Genomic DNA, 14,624 nt, shown 5'->3' on the forward strand with positions numbered 1-14,624 from the left:
CTGGGGAGGGCAAAAACAAGCAAAAAATGGGTCTACACTCTACAAGCCTCCTAAAGGCTATGCATGCCCCTTTTTTGGGTGAAAAATGGACCATTTTCTGCTCATTTTTGCCCAACCCTCAACCCCCAGGAGCACTTTGCAGGCCTCTCAAACTCTCTGCATGCCCCATTTTCACAAAAAATGAGGTGTGAAGAAGGTTTGGGAGGTCTTGCAGAGTGCAAAAACTTTTTTTTTAAATTTACCTCTTCAAAATCTTGGGGCATCTTATACTCCGGTGTGTCTTATACTCCGAAAAATATGGCATATAGCACAGTCAAACTTCAGCACAGGAAAAAGTTCATGATATTTTGTATTATGGCATAAATGTTTATGAGCATTTTTATATTATAAAATATTTTATAAAATTTGACAAATTTCAATTCCACAAATCATGGGTCCTGGATAGTAGACACATTCTGTAAGTTAGTCCTTCTGAGGTACCCTGGTTCCAAAATTCAACCATTGTTGCCTTAGGATGTACTGTTTCTGCCAGTTGAAGGTTAGAAAAATGAGAATTTTAGTAGTGTGGTATGTGTGTGTGCACAAACAGACAAGAGAGGAAAATAAGAGAAATGTATCAATATGTATAATTTATAAATCATGTGACATTGCTAGAAGTTGTATTTTTAAGTAGACTAAATATTTTGTTTTTGCTTGCAACTTGATCCTTTGAAATCAACTGATAACAACAGAAAAGAGCATACATTTCACACATTATAGAACCTTAAGACACTAAAAATGAAAATACAAAGAAATGTATTTTAAAATGACTTTTTAAATTTGATCTTTTTAATGTATGGATCTGATCTTTCGTTTGAAGCCGACATAAATTGTAATAGAATGTCAGGCAGCAATAAACCATATCACTCTCATTTTATTTCCTGCCAATCTGAAAGTTACCTATACCCATTGAATTTGAGAAAGAAGCTTTGTTGTACATGTATAGGTAGACCAATAAACCTATCCTTCAAAAATGCTGAATAAAGCATCTGCAAAACCAGGATTCTGGTCTCCCTTGCAATCAGACTAATAGCAAGCATAGAGTAAAATCTCTCTGCATCCCATGCTCTCAATGAGTAGAAAAACATTTCTAGAATATCAGCTCCAAAGAGTGGCATTAATAGAACTGATGTCAGGAACAATAATGTTTTGGGTTGCCTGGTCCCTCAATCAGGATAGCAATCAATTGTTTTACCTACCCTTAAGGGAAAAAATCCAGAGAAGTTGTGGTTCCAGTCTTCCTGGCACAACACTTCCAACACAACACTGAACATTATAGAACAGTTACTAAACCTGATGACCAGGTAGAAGAGTGCAGGCCCACAGCAGACCTGTCTGGTTAATCAGGGCTGAATACAGCATTGATCCTGTCTGTATCATGTCAAACCACCTCTTCTGTGCATTTTACACTGTTTGCATGAAAGCCTAGTTTCAGTATATCATGGAAAAACTGCTTTCATGTCCATTTGAAAGCCATCTTCCAACTGCAGTGGGTTCACAATGACATATATGTTATCAACAAATGGCAAGTAAAGCATCTGTGTTCTGGGGCAAAGAAGCCATGTGGATGGTTTTAGGACACTCACAACTACTCTCTAACAGTCATTACCTCTCTGAAATTTCACTATATTTCTCACCTCTCCTTTTACAATTTCTCATCTTACTTCCCTTCTAAGAAGGTGTCTACATGTTCTGTGCCTTTTGAGGGCTCTATTGCAAGCATTTGATGAAGTGAACAATGAAAGCATATGTTGAAAAAAATGTGCTAAGCTGTCGAGAATTGCTTTTGCTGCATTCTAAAAAATTCTCTAAAAATACTGTGGAATAGTATTAATGGAATTCAAATTAAAGGAGTAATATCTTTGAAGGCAATCTAATAGTTTTACTAATAGCTACTCTATTTGGAAATAAGTATTATTAAATGTTTACATAGCTGCATCCAAAATAATAAAAATGTTTTTTTTTCTAAATACTAACATAATACATAACAGCACTTTCCATCTCTTTTCAGGACTCTGGGGCTTTTCATTCTTATCCTTCTTATCTGTTGATTGGTTTCCTAGCTAGCATCAGAGCCAGAACATTAACTGATCCTGCTATTCTTATCCTAAGACTGTGACATCATAATGGAAGGAACTACTAACCACTCTTCTAAGTGGTAAACCTTTTCACTACAATTTCTTAGTGAAACTTCTTCCAGACTTTCCAAAAGCTGTCTCTTCTGTGTAGAGTTGTGTAGAAAAGGGTTAGCAATAAGATCTAGATGAGCTGAGGTGTGTCTGATTCTGGATTGATTTTTATTTCATTCCCTTCTACCATTTTAATTCTGCTGCTTGATTTGATTCCGACGTCTTCAGTATGGGCTGAAGTTTGCTTTGGACTATTATTACACTTTAGCCTTATTGCTTAGCTAAGGCACTATTTAAATTTTAGGAACTTTAAATATATAAGAAGTTCCATTCTCTAACATTTCAAAATCTATTTCAGTCTTTTTTACAGCAGGAATGCAGAGGCAGACAAGTAGAAACAAGAAGCTTGAAAACATAGATAGAGGTATATGACTCATAAAGGCTTGAATTGTTAGAAATCAATATTCTCAGAAATGCAAGGAAATAGTTCAGTTCCAACTATCCATTGCAGACAACCTTTTTCTATATTAAAGTATATGATTTATTTAAAGTATGTTCCTCCTATACATGCAATGACTAATCTGTCAAGAGGACAATTCTGCAGATCCATGAATGCAAATTAATAATTGATGTTTATATACATTCAGCTTGGGAATGCAAATTAATAATTCAAGTTTATATACATTCAGCTTGGGAAAGTAACTAATGGGGGGGGGAATCAAAATAAAAGTATATACTGTATATGTTTTCTCCAGCAGTCATCACTGCTCAAAAATTTTATTTAGGTTTAGCTTTTAATTATGATATTCTCTTTCACTTATGGCAATTCTGTGCATTTATTTGATCCCATAAGCACCTCAAAATGGTATACAAGGGAAACTCTCTTTGTTCTCATGAAACAATTCTGTGATGTAGATTGTACTGACAAAGTGACTGTTCAAAGTGACTTAGTAAGTTTCCACAATAAGGTTGGATACTAAAAAAAATCCTACATAAATATTAATTTAGGTCACAATTTTAGCACAAATAAAGCTCTAATATAATTTGGTCCCATTTAAGTAAATATTAAATGAAAGTGCTAAAAACATGTCAGTTGCTAGATCTACAGAAAAAAATTAAAGATTGATTTCTATTTAAACCACCTATTTAAATCTAAACACCTATTTAGATTTTGCAGTCCTTCTACACTGTCCTTAAAATTTATTTCATAGCAGTTATTTTATCTTGACTGGATAATTTTTATTTTTACTTTGCAAGAACTGAAGTGGTGTACTAGTTGCAGATGTTGGGTTAAAAGTGAAAAAAACCTAGATTCTAGACATTCCTTAAAGGTAGAAACCAGCTGTATGATCATGGGCTTCACTTGTCCTCTCAGACCAAATTAGCATCAGCCTCTGTTTGATAAATTCCATGCATTGATGACTCTGTTGATAAAAACTAGGCAAACAAATGGTACTTTTTAAAAATCTGTTTCACTTTATACAGATATATATAAATATTTAGTGTCACAACCCCTGGTATGCCCCAATTATGGGAGGAAGCCAACTGCTTCCATATCTGTCAATCGGCTCGTCACAAGAGTCCATCACGACAGAAACCCAATATTTTTACTGTTGCCTTTTGTATTATTTATCAGCAAAAATACAACATATATATTATATATATATAATTATATATATATAATTTGTACAGATAGGTATCAGGGATATTTTTGGTAAGTGGGAGATTTTTTTGTAGGGCATTACTAACACCATTTTGCTATTTTTGAAGATGGTGTAACAAAAAACTACCTAATGGGAAAAATCAGTAGGAATTATCCCATTTCATAGCATATTTATGTTTGAGGAATACTTTTAAAGAAATATTTATTTTCAAATTATAATCCCTGTCAACTAATACAGAAACAGAATCTGAGAAGAGTGCAAGAGGAAAAAGTAAAAAATATAGAATGAATTATTTTAGGTCAAATATAGCCTTTCTAGCACAATGATCTGTTTCCTTTCTAGCTGGCCTACTCAAATGCCCTATTTGATAGGCCAAAGCAGGAAATGATAGCAATAGTCCTCTCCAGCAGCTTTCCAGTAATCAATATTCAGGGGGACCCATATAGCTGATATTATTTAGAGCCATTAGAAGATTTAACAACCATTAATATGACTAATCTCCTTTTATAGTTGACAAGCACCTCATCCTGTGATAACTGATAGCTTAAAATTATGTGCTATGTGAAAAATTGCATTTTCTCTCACCTGCTTCAATTATCCCCGAAGTTACCCTTTTCCTGTACTTATTCCAACTGTACAAAATCCTCTTTTTAAATAATTAGAGCCAGAATTGTACAGAACTCTAAATGTGGTCACATCACACATTTTTCTAAAGTATATTATTGGTAGTTTAATTTTCAGTAATCTCTCACACTGAATTCAATTTTTGTTATTTGACATACATTTAATGGGTTCTCCAAATTGCAGATAATTTGGTGATACCACTTAAAATATGGCACATTTTTCAAAAATATCTTAATATTTATTTTTTTAATTTAATTTGAATATTAATACAATTCGCCTTAGATTTTCAGAGTCCTTTTCTGAAAATGGACTTTCTGAAAAGAAACAAATGATAACTATTCAAGAAGATACAGTATAAAGAATACATTCAGTTTCTCTGCAAACTTAAGCATATTTTAAGTGCCTTATTCTTATCCATTTCCCAAAAATAGATTTAGTCTAAGATTCTTTTTCGGTTTGCTTCAAGGTTTCTTTGCAAAATAATTAAATTTCTGCAAAAAAGGCCCCCAGTTTAAGCTTATAAAACAGGCTTCCTCAGTCTGGTGTCCTCCACATTTGAGATGACAAATTGCAAAAAGTACAAATAAGTCAGAATTATTGTCCCACTACCTGGGGAAATTATCATCTGGAAATTAGCTCCTGGCACACAATATCCTTTTAGTGACCTTGTTTCAATTTCAGTTGATGATTAATGTAAAATAAAAGGGAAAATATTTATTTTCTCTTCACACAGATGTTCAGCTCAGCTTCATATGTACTTACTTATCTTAACACAGGGTCACCTGATGCTTCCACAATTTCAATTGTAAAGATCTAAACCAGAGTATCTACTTCTAAACAGATTCTTTTTTAGTATGAAATGAATACCATGCTGAATATTAAGTACAAATAATAAATATTAGAAGCTCATAGACATGCTTTAAATGAAGATGGTCCAAAGTTTAATTCCTTGGTATCTTCAAGCAGAGCTGGAAGAACTCCTGGCTGAAATACTGGAGAAACATGCAAGTTGAATCTGTAGAAATCAAGCTGAGGGAAATAAAATGCATGAAGTATATACCAATTACGTTAAGGCTCGAATGTATAATATCATTAATTTCCACATAGCAGTAAAGATGAACAAAGTAAGGATGGCAGAGATTGCTACAGGTTGTAGGGGACTCTGAAGTTTTGGGTATTTTCTACCAAGATCATATTCTTTAAAGGAAAATCCAAAAAACCCTCAAATTGTTCTACAAAAAGCTCTAGATATATCAATATTTCATCAGGATTCACTGAAATAAAATCTTAAAGCAAAAAGGAGAAATTTGTATTCTTCAATTATAAGAAAGATTTTTATTACGGAGCTTTGACTACTGGCAAGTCAAGTTGTTCTTGCTCAGCTAGTTCTCCCATTTCACTCCAAGAAAATATTGTAGAGATTTTTTTTTCTGTTAAATCATGCCTGGATAAGTTTCTGCAGTTTTCTTGGCAAGGTTTTTTAGAAGTGGTTTTGTTGCTGACTTCTTCCTAAGGCTGAGAGAAATGGACTGTCCCAAGTCCCCTAGCTGGCTTTGTGCCCAAAGCGGGATTACAATGTACTTTTCTGGTTTCTAATCCGATACCATGCTTAGATAAACCTTATTAACACTAAATGGAATGTACAGAATATACATATAAGAATTAAGGAAGCTGCTGTTTCAATACTTATTATGTTCTATCTTAATGTCCCTAACTACTATAAATGGCAATGGAAGAGAGACAGAAGCTTTATTTTGGAGGGATATTAAAGGACAATTTCTCATTCATCCTAAATTACAAAAAACGGATACTTTGAGTTTATGGAATCCAATTTATTTTTTTTACCAGATGTCCAAGATCCATAAACCTCTTTGTTTTCTATAGCATACATTTATGCCCACAGGATTGTTTTTAGTAGCAAATCTGAGTGGAGTTTGATCTTTTTACTCTAATATTCTCTCCCAAATGCCTCTTCTTTATTTCGGCAGCATAATCAGAAATTGTTGCCAAACTAATATAGCTCACCAAAGGCATACTATTAAATACCACCCAGAGTTCTGAGAGTCAGGCAATAATAATTAATAATAATGGATATTATTAAATATTATTCTGTCTTCCATTCACAAGCAAAAGAACAGCAGTTACCCTTTAAGTATCCTCAATCCCCTTTCACATTTGCTCCCTCACTTTTTCCTCTCCCTGCCCCTCAATTCTGTTCAGAATGTGACAGTAGGATTACATAAGGTGTAGAATCCCTCTGCCTATCATTAATTTAGTGTGATAAAAGGAAACCTCTTATATGATACCTGAAGGGCTTTTAAATATTTATGTTCTGGGTGGAATCTAGCTGGACAACTTCAAAATTGACCATTTATGGCATATAATCAAAAAAAAAATCTCTGGCTATTAGATTCAGAAAAAATCCCCTTTTTCTAACATTAAAAAAAACTCTAGAAAGATGCATTTGAACACTATTTTTCAGACACTTTTGCACCTTAAGGGGGAAAAATGACAGGACTCCACCTGAGCCATTTCCACTTCTAAAATGGGTCAGTTCGTCCCCATGAGACTCCAGGTTACAAAGGGTAAGCTCCTCAGCAGTCACATGTCTCTACAAGATTAAGAAACTGTCTTTTGAATGGCACCAGTTCAATGCCAAAGATAGAAACGGTCGCCATAAGACCCGGGGCTTCGCAGTAACTCACATAAATGAATAGTGAATCCTGATTTTAGACTCCCTTAACAGTTCCAAAGAGCACAGTACAGTAGATAAGCAGATAAGATGCACACCCGCTAAAATGAGCGAAAAGCCCTAACATTTTTATCATTCAACCTCCTCTTCCTGGTAGTCGTTTTGAACAGTTTCTCCAATCAGAAACACAGGGGACCATTCACACTCCTCACCACCACCCCGCCCCCTTTTATTTTATTCAGGCCCATTCAACCACTTCCACCGCTTTGGACCGGGCTCCCCTCCGTACCAAGCACTCCGTTCCCGAGGAACGGCTCTCTTCCACAACCACCGGCACCAGGAATTTGAGTGGGGGGGCAACCATAATTCGCCCTCCACGGCCTCCTCTGTCCCCGGCTCTCTCCCCCTTCCAATCTCACACTCACCATCCTCTACGCGGCTCTCGGTTACCATGGGCAACTGCGGCAGGCGCGTGCGCACTGCATCCCTCTTACGTAGAACGTCCGTCCCGGGTGCTCTCTGAGCGGTCCAAAACGAAGGAGGGACTTGACTCCAGAAACACCGCCCAGTCGCTTCTTTAAAAAAGAAAAAAGAGCGAGAGCACGTTCCGTTCAGCGCATGCGCATTAAACGAGGGACCAGCACATTCTTTCTTGGGTGAAGAGTCTCTGGATTGGTTGCGATGGGCCACGCGTCCCAACCATTAGGGGGCGGGGAGATTGGTGGTGGTGGGGGCTAGTTATTACCCATGTGCTTTCAAGGGAAAGGCGTGTGTCTTGCCGAGTGGTGCTTGACGAGTTACAGGTAGGAGTTTGAACTGGAAAGACTATGTGGAATAAGTGCTGCCTTTCAACCCGACAAGGGAGGAGGGAGTGCAGGGGATGAGAAGGGACACAAAAGGCTCGCTTCTGACGTTAGTGGAAAAGTGGCCCTAGGGTTTTCTGATAGGAATGAAAGAATGGGCGTGGGATGGTGGCAATATCAAGGGGGAATCCAGAGTTCTACCCAGCAGAGAAATATGGTAGCCACCCAAACTTTCATAAGTTTGACTTATGACTTACAGGTTCACTTTCATAAACTTTCTGCTTTAAGTACATTAATTGGCAGATCTACAGATGCCAAAACGATTAACGCCCATCTCCCGAAACTCGGTGTTGTATTGGACTGCAATAATCCATAACTTGAGGACATAAATTTAGGGAATTACTGTCAATCACTTAGGTTCAGCGAATATAAAAACTGGAGGGGGAGAGTGAAGTATAGCTGATTTAGGGCTCTAAAGGTAGATTGTTATAGAAGGAGCCATTTCGAATGGGAAAGATGTAAAATCAAGCCAGGTCTTGAGTGGTAAATGATTCATGCCGGTATTGCTTTGAAGATAAATCTCAAAGTACTGTAATGCGAAGGTTTTAAGCACACAAGAAATGGCCTGCCTGCCATATATTTCAGCAGATCAACCAAGCTGTCCTGTGTTTTTTTATATATATATATTCTCTGAATACAAGAGGTTTATACTGCTGTAGCTAATAAATATGTAGTATGCAGCGGTACATATTAATGTTAAAAGAAATATAGTTTTACTTATAGCCTGCATTTGTTCCACAAAAATAGCAAACATCAGGACCCCAAATCCCTTTTCATCTAAAGGAGAATATTTGTAGCCGAGGGTTGAAATGATGGGTCCTTGGTGCTCTCTAAATTGGGTTGTTTTCTTGCAGAGGTTTCTGCTAGCACTTGTGATGTTATCTAGTTTGGGTAATGAAACCTGTGCAAGAAAAAAACCAAGCTCAGAAAGCATCAAGGACTTCTTTCTCATGTGATTTTTACCAGATTTCTTTAAACTTCAGCACATTGGTTCTACCACAAAACCGCAGAGGACAAAATCGCGGTCGACGAAAGCGCGTATGTGACGTCATCACAGCGCGACGAAAAAGATCGAAAAAGATCGAAAAATGTAAAAATAAAGCTAAAACCTTCCCCTAACCCCCCCAAACCTAACCCTAAACCTAACCCTAAACCTAACCCTAAACCTAACCCTAACCCTTAACGTAACGAAAAACCTAACGCTAACCCTTAACCTAACGCTAAACGTAACGCTAACGCCCTAACCCTAACCCTTAACCCTAACCCTTAACCTAACCCTTACCTTTATGTGAATCGGCTTGCTGTAATTTAATTTTTATTTCAATTTTTCGATCTTTTTTGGCGCGTTGTGATGACGTCACATACGCGATTTCGTCGACCGCGCTTTTGTGGAACGCGCTTTTGACGGGTCACGCAGCACATTATACTGTGTTACATGTCCTCAGATTATGCCCTGGTGTGTAGAGTAGTAAATGACTTTTTTTCTCATCTACTAAAATTTAGTTTCAATGAACTATCCCTCACAAATGCTTTAAGTGGTGTAATGGAGGCTGATCAAACTGATATGCTGGCACAGAATGTCTGATCTTTCAAGAAATTAAATATTTTGCAGCCCAGCAATAATGAAAATAATGAAAATTGTCCAATTGGGCTAAGGATGTAGAACTTTGCCTATAGAAATATTAGAAAATTGAAAACAAGAAACCTGAAAAAGCAGAGAAAGAGGCAACATAGGTTTTTTTAATGGGGTCATAAAAAGAAGGGGCAGTGGGCAAATAAGTATAGAATCAAGAGGATCTAATCAGGGTGTTTGTTCTAAACCCTTTGCAGTGAAATATATAAGGAAGGACAGACAAAAATTGGGTGAGATAAAGAACCTAACTTTTAACTACCGCAAAGATTTTTGTTTACTTGATGAGCTCAAAAATTAATATAATGATTCCTGGGGAATAGTTAGTATAAGCGTGTTTCCCCAAAAATAAGACAGGGTCTTATTTTCTTTTGACCCCCAAATAAGCACTTTCCCTTATTTTAGGGGAGATCTTATTATTTTTGAAGTGCAGGAGGCAGCGAGTGTGGTCACCTCATGGCTGCTGCTGTGTTGCAATATTTTTGGGGAGGTCTTATTTTCATGGAAACAGGGTAGTATTGAAATAGTGACAGTGGAAAGGCTTTTTTCATCTTGGTGGCCAGAGAAGTTCAAGAAGCTAAGGATGACAACTCTGCTTATACTCTCCAGTATGTGGGATTGCGCTTTAAATTGATATTTCCATTAAATTTTCCACCACTACATGAAAATATTTTTGCCTAAGAATTCATGACCAGCTATGAACTTTATGACAATATGTGCACATTTAAATTGGTCCTGTGATGGCATATCAACAGCCGTGACCCGTCAAAACCGCGGTCCACTAAAGTGCGCCCGATTAAAGCGCGTACCTGATGTCATCAGCAGCGCGACAAATACGACCGCAGAGAAAAAAGGGTGCTTTAAAAAGCGCTTTTAAAGCAAGCCGATTCACATAAAGGTAAGGGTTAGGGTTAGGGTTAGGTTAAGGGTTAGGGTTAGGTTTAGGGTTACGTTAAGCGTTAGGGTTAGGTTTAGGGTTAGGTTAAGGGTTAGCGTTAGGTTAAGGGTTAGGTATAGGGTTAGGTTTAGGGTTAGGTTAAGGGTTAGGGTTAGGTTTGGGGGGGGTTAGGTTTAGATTTACGCGTTAATTTTAAGTTTACCGCTCATAGCGTGCTGTTTTCGTCGCGCTGTGATGACGTCACGTACGCGCTTTCATCGAGCGCGCTTTAGTCTACCGCGGTTTTGTGGTGGAACCATCAACAACACTTCACTCTCTATTTTTCATTCTGTCACATTGTTGGAAGATCCTGTAGGAACACCTCCCAGTCATTTAGTTTTTATTATTCTAAATAATTTAACATCACTCATTCTATATTATTTATTAATTTAATGTTTCAATCATCTTTCATGTGCACTTTAAAAAAAATACTCAAAATTATGAATGTGTATGAAATACCAATAGTCCAATGCTAATTATTTCAAGACCTCAAGTTTATTTCTCCTACTGAGAAAATGGATTACATGTAGTCCTTGACTTACAACAGTTTATTTAGTGACTGTTCAAAGTTACAAGAGCACTGAAAAAGTGACTTATGACCATTTTTCACACTTATGACCATTGCAGCATCCCCATGGTCACATGATTTGTATTTGATGCTTGACAACTGACTCACATTTATGACAGTTGCAGTGTCGTGGGGGTCATGTCATCAACTTCTACAACCTTCTGACAAGCAAAGTCAATGGGCAAATCAGATTCACTTAACAACCGTGTTACTAATTTAACTGCAGTGATTCAGTTAATAAATGTGACAAGAAAAGTCGTAAAATGGGGCAAAACTCACATCAAATTTCTCAGTAAGAAAGATTTTGTGATCATAAGTCGAGGACTACATGCATTTTGTGTGGTGTTTTTTTTTTAAAAACCGCTTACCGATCTATAGACAAATGTCTCATTCTATGGTTACTGAGTTTACCATTAAATCTCAGTACATCAAGTTTTTCAGATCAGCTTTGCTCTTTATTAACTTCCCCATTGTTGGTTTAAGAGTGATGACACAAAATATTTTTTTGCAAGCTGATTGGCTTTTGCAGTATACAGGGCTAGCTATTTTGCAGCTTCTCAGGCAGAGCTAACTTAAAATTTGGCAGGGATGGGGACTGCAAGAGAATCTTTTACTTGACCAAATCCTGGTCTTTGCTTTGGACAAGATGAAGAGCGGGGTTGTTTCTCCATCCCACCCCCACACTTTTCTTCCCATCTTGTTAAAAACAATGTGATTATGAAGGAAAATTGCTGCAGCTGTTAGTTGGGGACATGTTTTGCTGGCAGTTTGAATCATCAGGAAATTTTGGCTCAACTTAAGACCACACTGAACACTGAAAAAAGCATTGAAGATTTCTCAGCAGCATTAAAATATTGCCCCAGAGAAGATTCTAAGTGAACATGTCAGTTATATCAGGAAGAATCAAATCAATGATCTTTTCAGTATAGTTAATCTCATTCGATTTCAAGGTTGACTCATCCTTCCATCCTTCCGAGGTGGGTGAAATGAGGACTCAAATTGTTGGGAGTAATATGCTGACTCTGTAAACCACTTAGAGAGGGCTGTAAAGTTCTGTAAAGGAGTATATAAGTCTAAGTGTTATTGCTATTTCAAATCACTATGAAAAATGGTACAGAAGTTATAGAATAGTTAAGGTTTCAGGGAAAGAAACCAGTATATGAATAATTCCATATATGACCAGATATAAACTGGTTTCACATATTGAGCTATGACTTGAATCATTACAGTTTGCTAGTTGAATGCATGCAACGTTTAAAGCCATAAATTTATTTATGAACCAGAGTTGTCAAGCTTTCATAAAATAGTAAGCCAAAAGTATACAAACATCACAATGGTTTGGAGGAATGTATGAATTCCAACAAAGAAAACTAAATAGAAATATTGCAGATATTTTTTAGAATGTATATATTCAAATATCTTAAATGTAATGGATCGTTCTTTATCCACCTCCATTTTGCCAGCCTGTTTAGGAACAGTTGGAAGGCAGCACAAGTGTTAGAAGCCAGATTTTTTTTTTAGTGACCAAACAAGAGTAGGATGATACATGGAGTTATTCAGTGCTCCACATTTGATTCAGAAGAAATTCTCAAGATGCATGAAAGATCCTGCTTGTGACTCATTAAAGCAAATGGATGTTTCTACAATTGTGCAATTGCTGACTTAATGAATTGCCAAAGGTTTACATTTATGTTTCCTTCCATCTGAAATGCCTCTTCCTTATCAGATCTAAAACATCATACTTCCAATGCATAATATTTAAATGAGACTGAAGTATGGTAGTGTGTTACATCTAGGGAGTAAATATATTCCCACTCAGTTGTAATGGTGACTGTGTTTTTTTTTTTTTTTGCAGAATGAAACCTGTTTCCATTTACTTTAGCTTACAATGATGTATACACTATGTCATTGAATCCATTGCTAAGTCCAGGCAAACCTTTCAGGAAAATTTCCTATATGTTTATCCTACTTAATGTGTGTTTTTTTCTTAAATAAATATGACAATTTATCTCTGAGATATTGTTCCTGGGATGAAAAACAAGAATACTTTAAGATTGTCAGAAACTCTTGATATTTTACATGCTGACATCTACAAACAGAATGACTTAGTTGTTCTTGAGTTCAAACCTGTGTGAAAAGTTATTTCTATAGCCAAAGGGGGTAAAGTTGTACATTTTGTTAGGCAAGATTCATTGATCAAATTCCAAGAAGGAATTGGTGTGTTTAAGCAGATTTTGTGTTTATTTTCAGATCCCTCAAAACATCTTAATCCTGGTCGTAGATTAATCACCATTGCAGACAATCTCCCTTTGACTGACTAGAATTCCTCTTTGGCACTTAACCAGGTACTGTACATATTCTCAAGCATCATCTTCCAGTTTACCAGTTGGATTCAAAATAATATACAGGACATAAAAACATAGTTACTGTGTTCTTATACTGTGTCTAAATCAAATTATGGTTTAAAATGTCAGGTTCCATACAATACTGAGCCATAAATTATCTAATTGTCATTTAGCCTTATGTAATATGTTGAGCAAACATAGTGAATAGGTGGTAAGTTTATATTTGTGGGAATTATTGGATCTGGAGAAGGATTTGCTCAGCCCCATAAATAGGAGAGCCACAGTTGGTGATGCAAACCATATAGCTTTTAGTGTTTTAGTTCTCAGTTCCATGTACAAATTGGATATCAATCTATGTAGAGTATCCAAATATGGGATTGCAGTAAGGAGATCCTTTCTGTTTTGTGATATTCCAACTTATTTTACAAATTTAAATATGATATAATTAAATAATTATGTGTGAATGTTTTAATTTCTTCTTTCTAAAAATAATCAGTGCTTTTTTCTGCTCTCAGTGTCTAGCCCCTCTTTCCATCAGTTTTCAGTCCTGTGGTCAAAGTCCTTTACATTTATGTTGATTTCTGCAGCTCTGTACAGGTAGTTTTAGTTATCTACTTAAGAGATCGTGTTGTCCATTAACAAAAGAAGTTGAATATTTACTTAGCAGTCAAGGGCATTTAGTTCTGTTTTGCCCAATTCTTTTGAGATCTAATTATTTTGTAACAAAAAGCTAACCTATATACTTGCTGAATAAGATAACTCGATTTAAACTGCCTGTAAAAAGTTTTGCACGTTTTTACTATGAACATTTAAAAATCTTACATATATTCTGGTTGAAGAAGAGAGTGTTTTTGTTGTCCTAATTCTCAACAGAATGACATACTAAAGAACTCAGAACTTTCACACAATCTATTGTGAGTATTAGGAAAAATTCAGAATGTTTTTAAAAAAATGTAAGCTGCATTTTGTTTTAAGTGAAATTTTTGCTTTTTCACCACAGTAAAATGAACTTTGGTTTACAAATCTTTCCCACATTCTTGACATTGCAGCTGCTCTTGATATTCTTCCAACCATGTCAAAAACAAAATCAGCATGTTCTGCCCTACCTTCTTTTTTTTCTTGATTACATGGAA

The 14,624-nt window shown here is 36.2% G+C and overlaps 2 protein-coding genes across 3 annotated transcripts in view; one reads left to right on the forward strand and one right to left on the reverse strand.

Annotated features, from left to right (window-relative positions):
• Positions 1 to 7,680, reverse strand: part of ARL3 (ARF like GTPase 3) — a 31,477-nt gene extending 23,797 nt beyond the window's left edge. The window contains exon 1 of one of the 2 annotated variants that reach the window (XM_014075677.2): positions 7,574 to 7,680. In XM_014075677.2, the coding sequence (XP_013931152.1) occupies positions 7,574 to 7,576 (3 nt within the window). In that variant the 5' untranslated portion in view covers positions 7,577 to 7,680. The other variant, XM_014075671.2, reaches the window with a different exon arrangement.
• A 139-nt stretch (positions 7,681 to 7,819) lies between these two features.
• Positions 7,820 to 14,624, forward strand: part of SFXN2 (sideroflexin 2) — a 37,780-nt gene continuing 30,975 nt past the window's right edge. Inside the window, exons 1-2 of the mRNA XM_087725761.1 lie at positions 7,820 to 7,951; positions 13,397 to 13,491. The gene's annotated coding sequence lies outside the window, so the exon portion shown is untranslated. The remainder of the gene's footprint in view (positions 7,952 to 13,396; positions 13,492 to 14,624) is intronic.

This window comes from Thamnophis sirtalis, unplaced genomic scaffold (assembly GCF_051295495.1).
Source record: "Thamnophis sirtalis isolate CommonGarterSnake01/CBP01778 unplaced genomic scaffold, rThaSir2_p1.2 scaffold_11, whole genome shotgun sequence".
NCBI classification, from domain to species: Eukaryota; Metazoa; Chordata; class Lepidosauria; order Squamata; family Natricidae; genus Thamnophis; species Thamnophis sirtalis.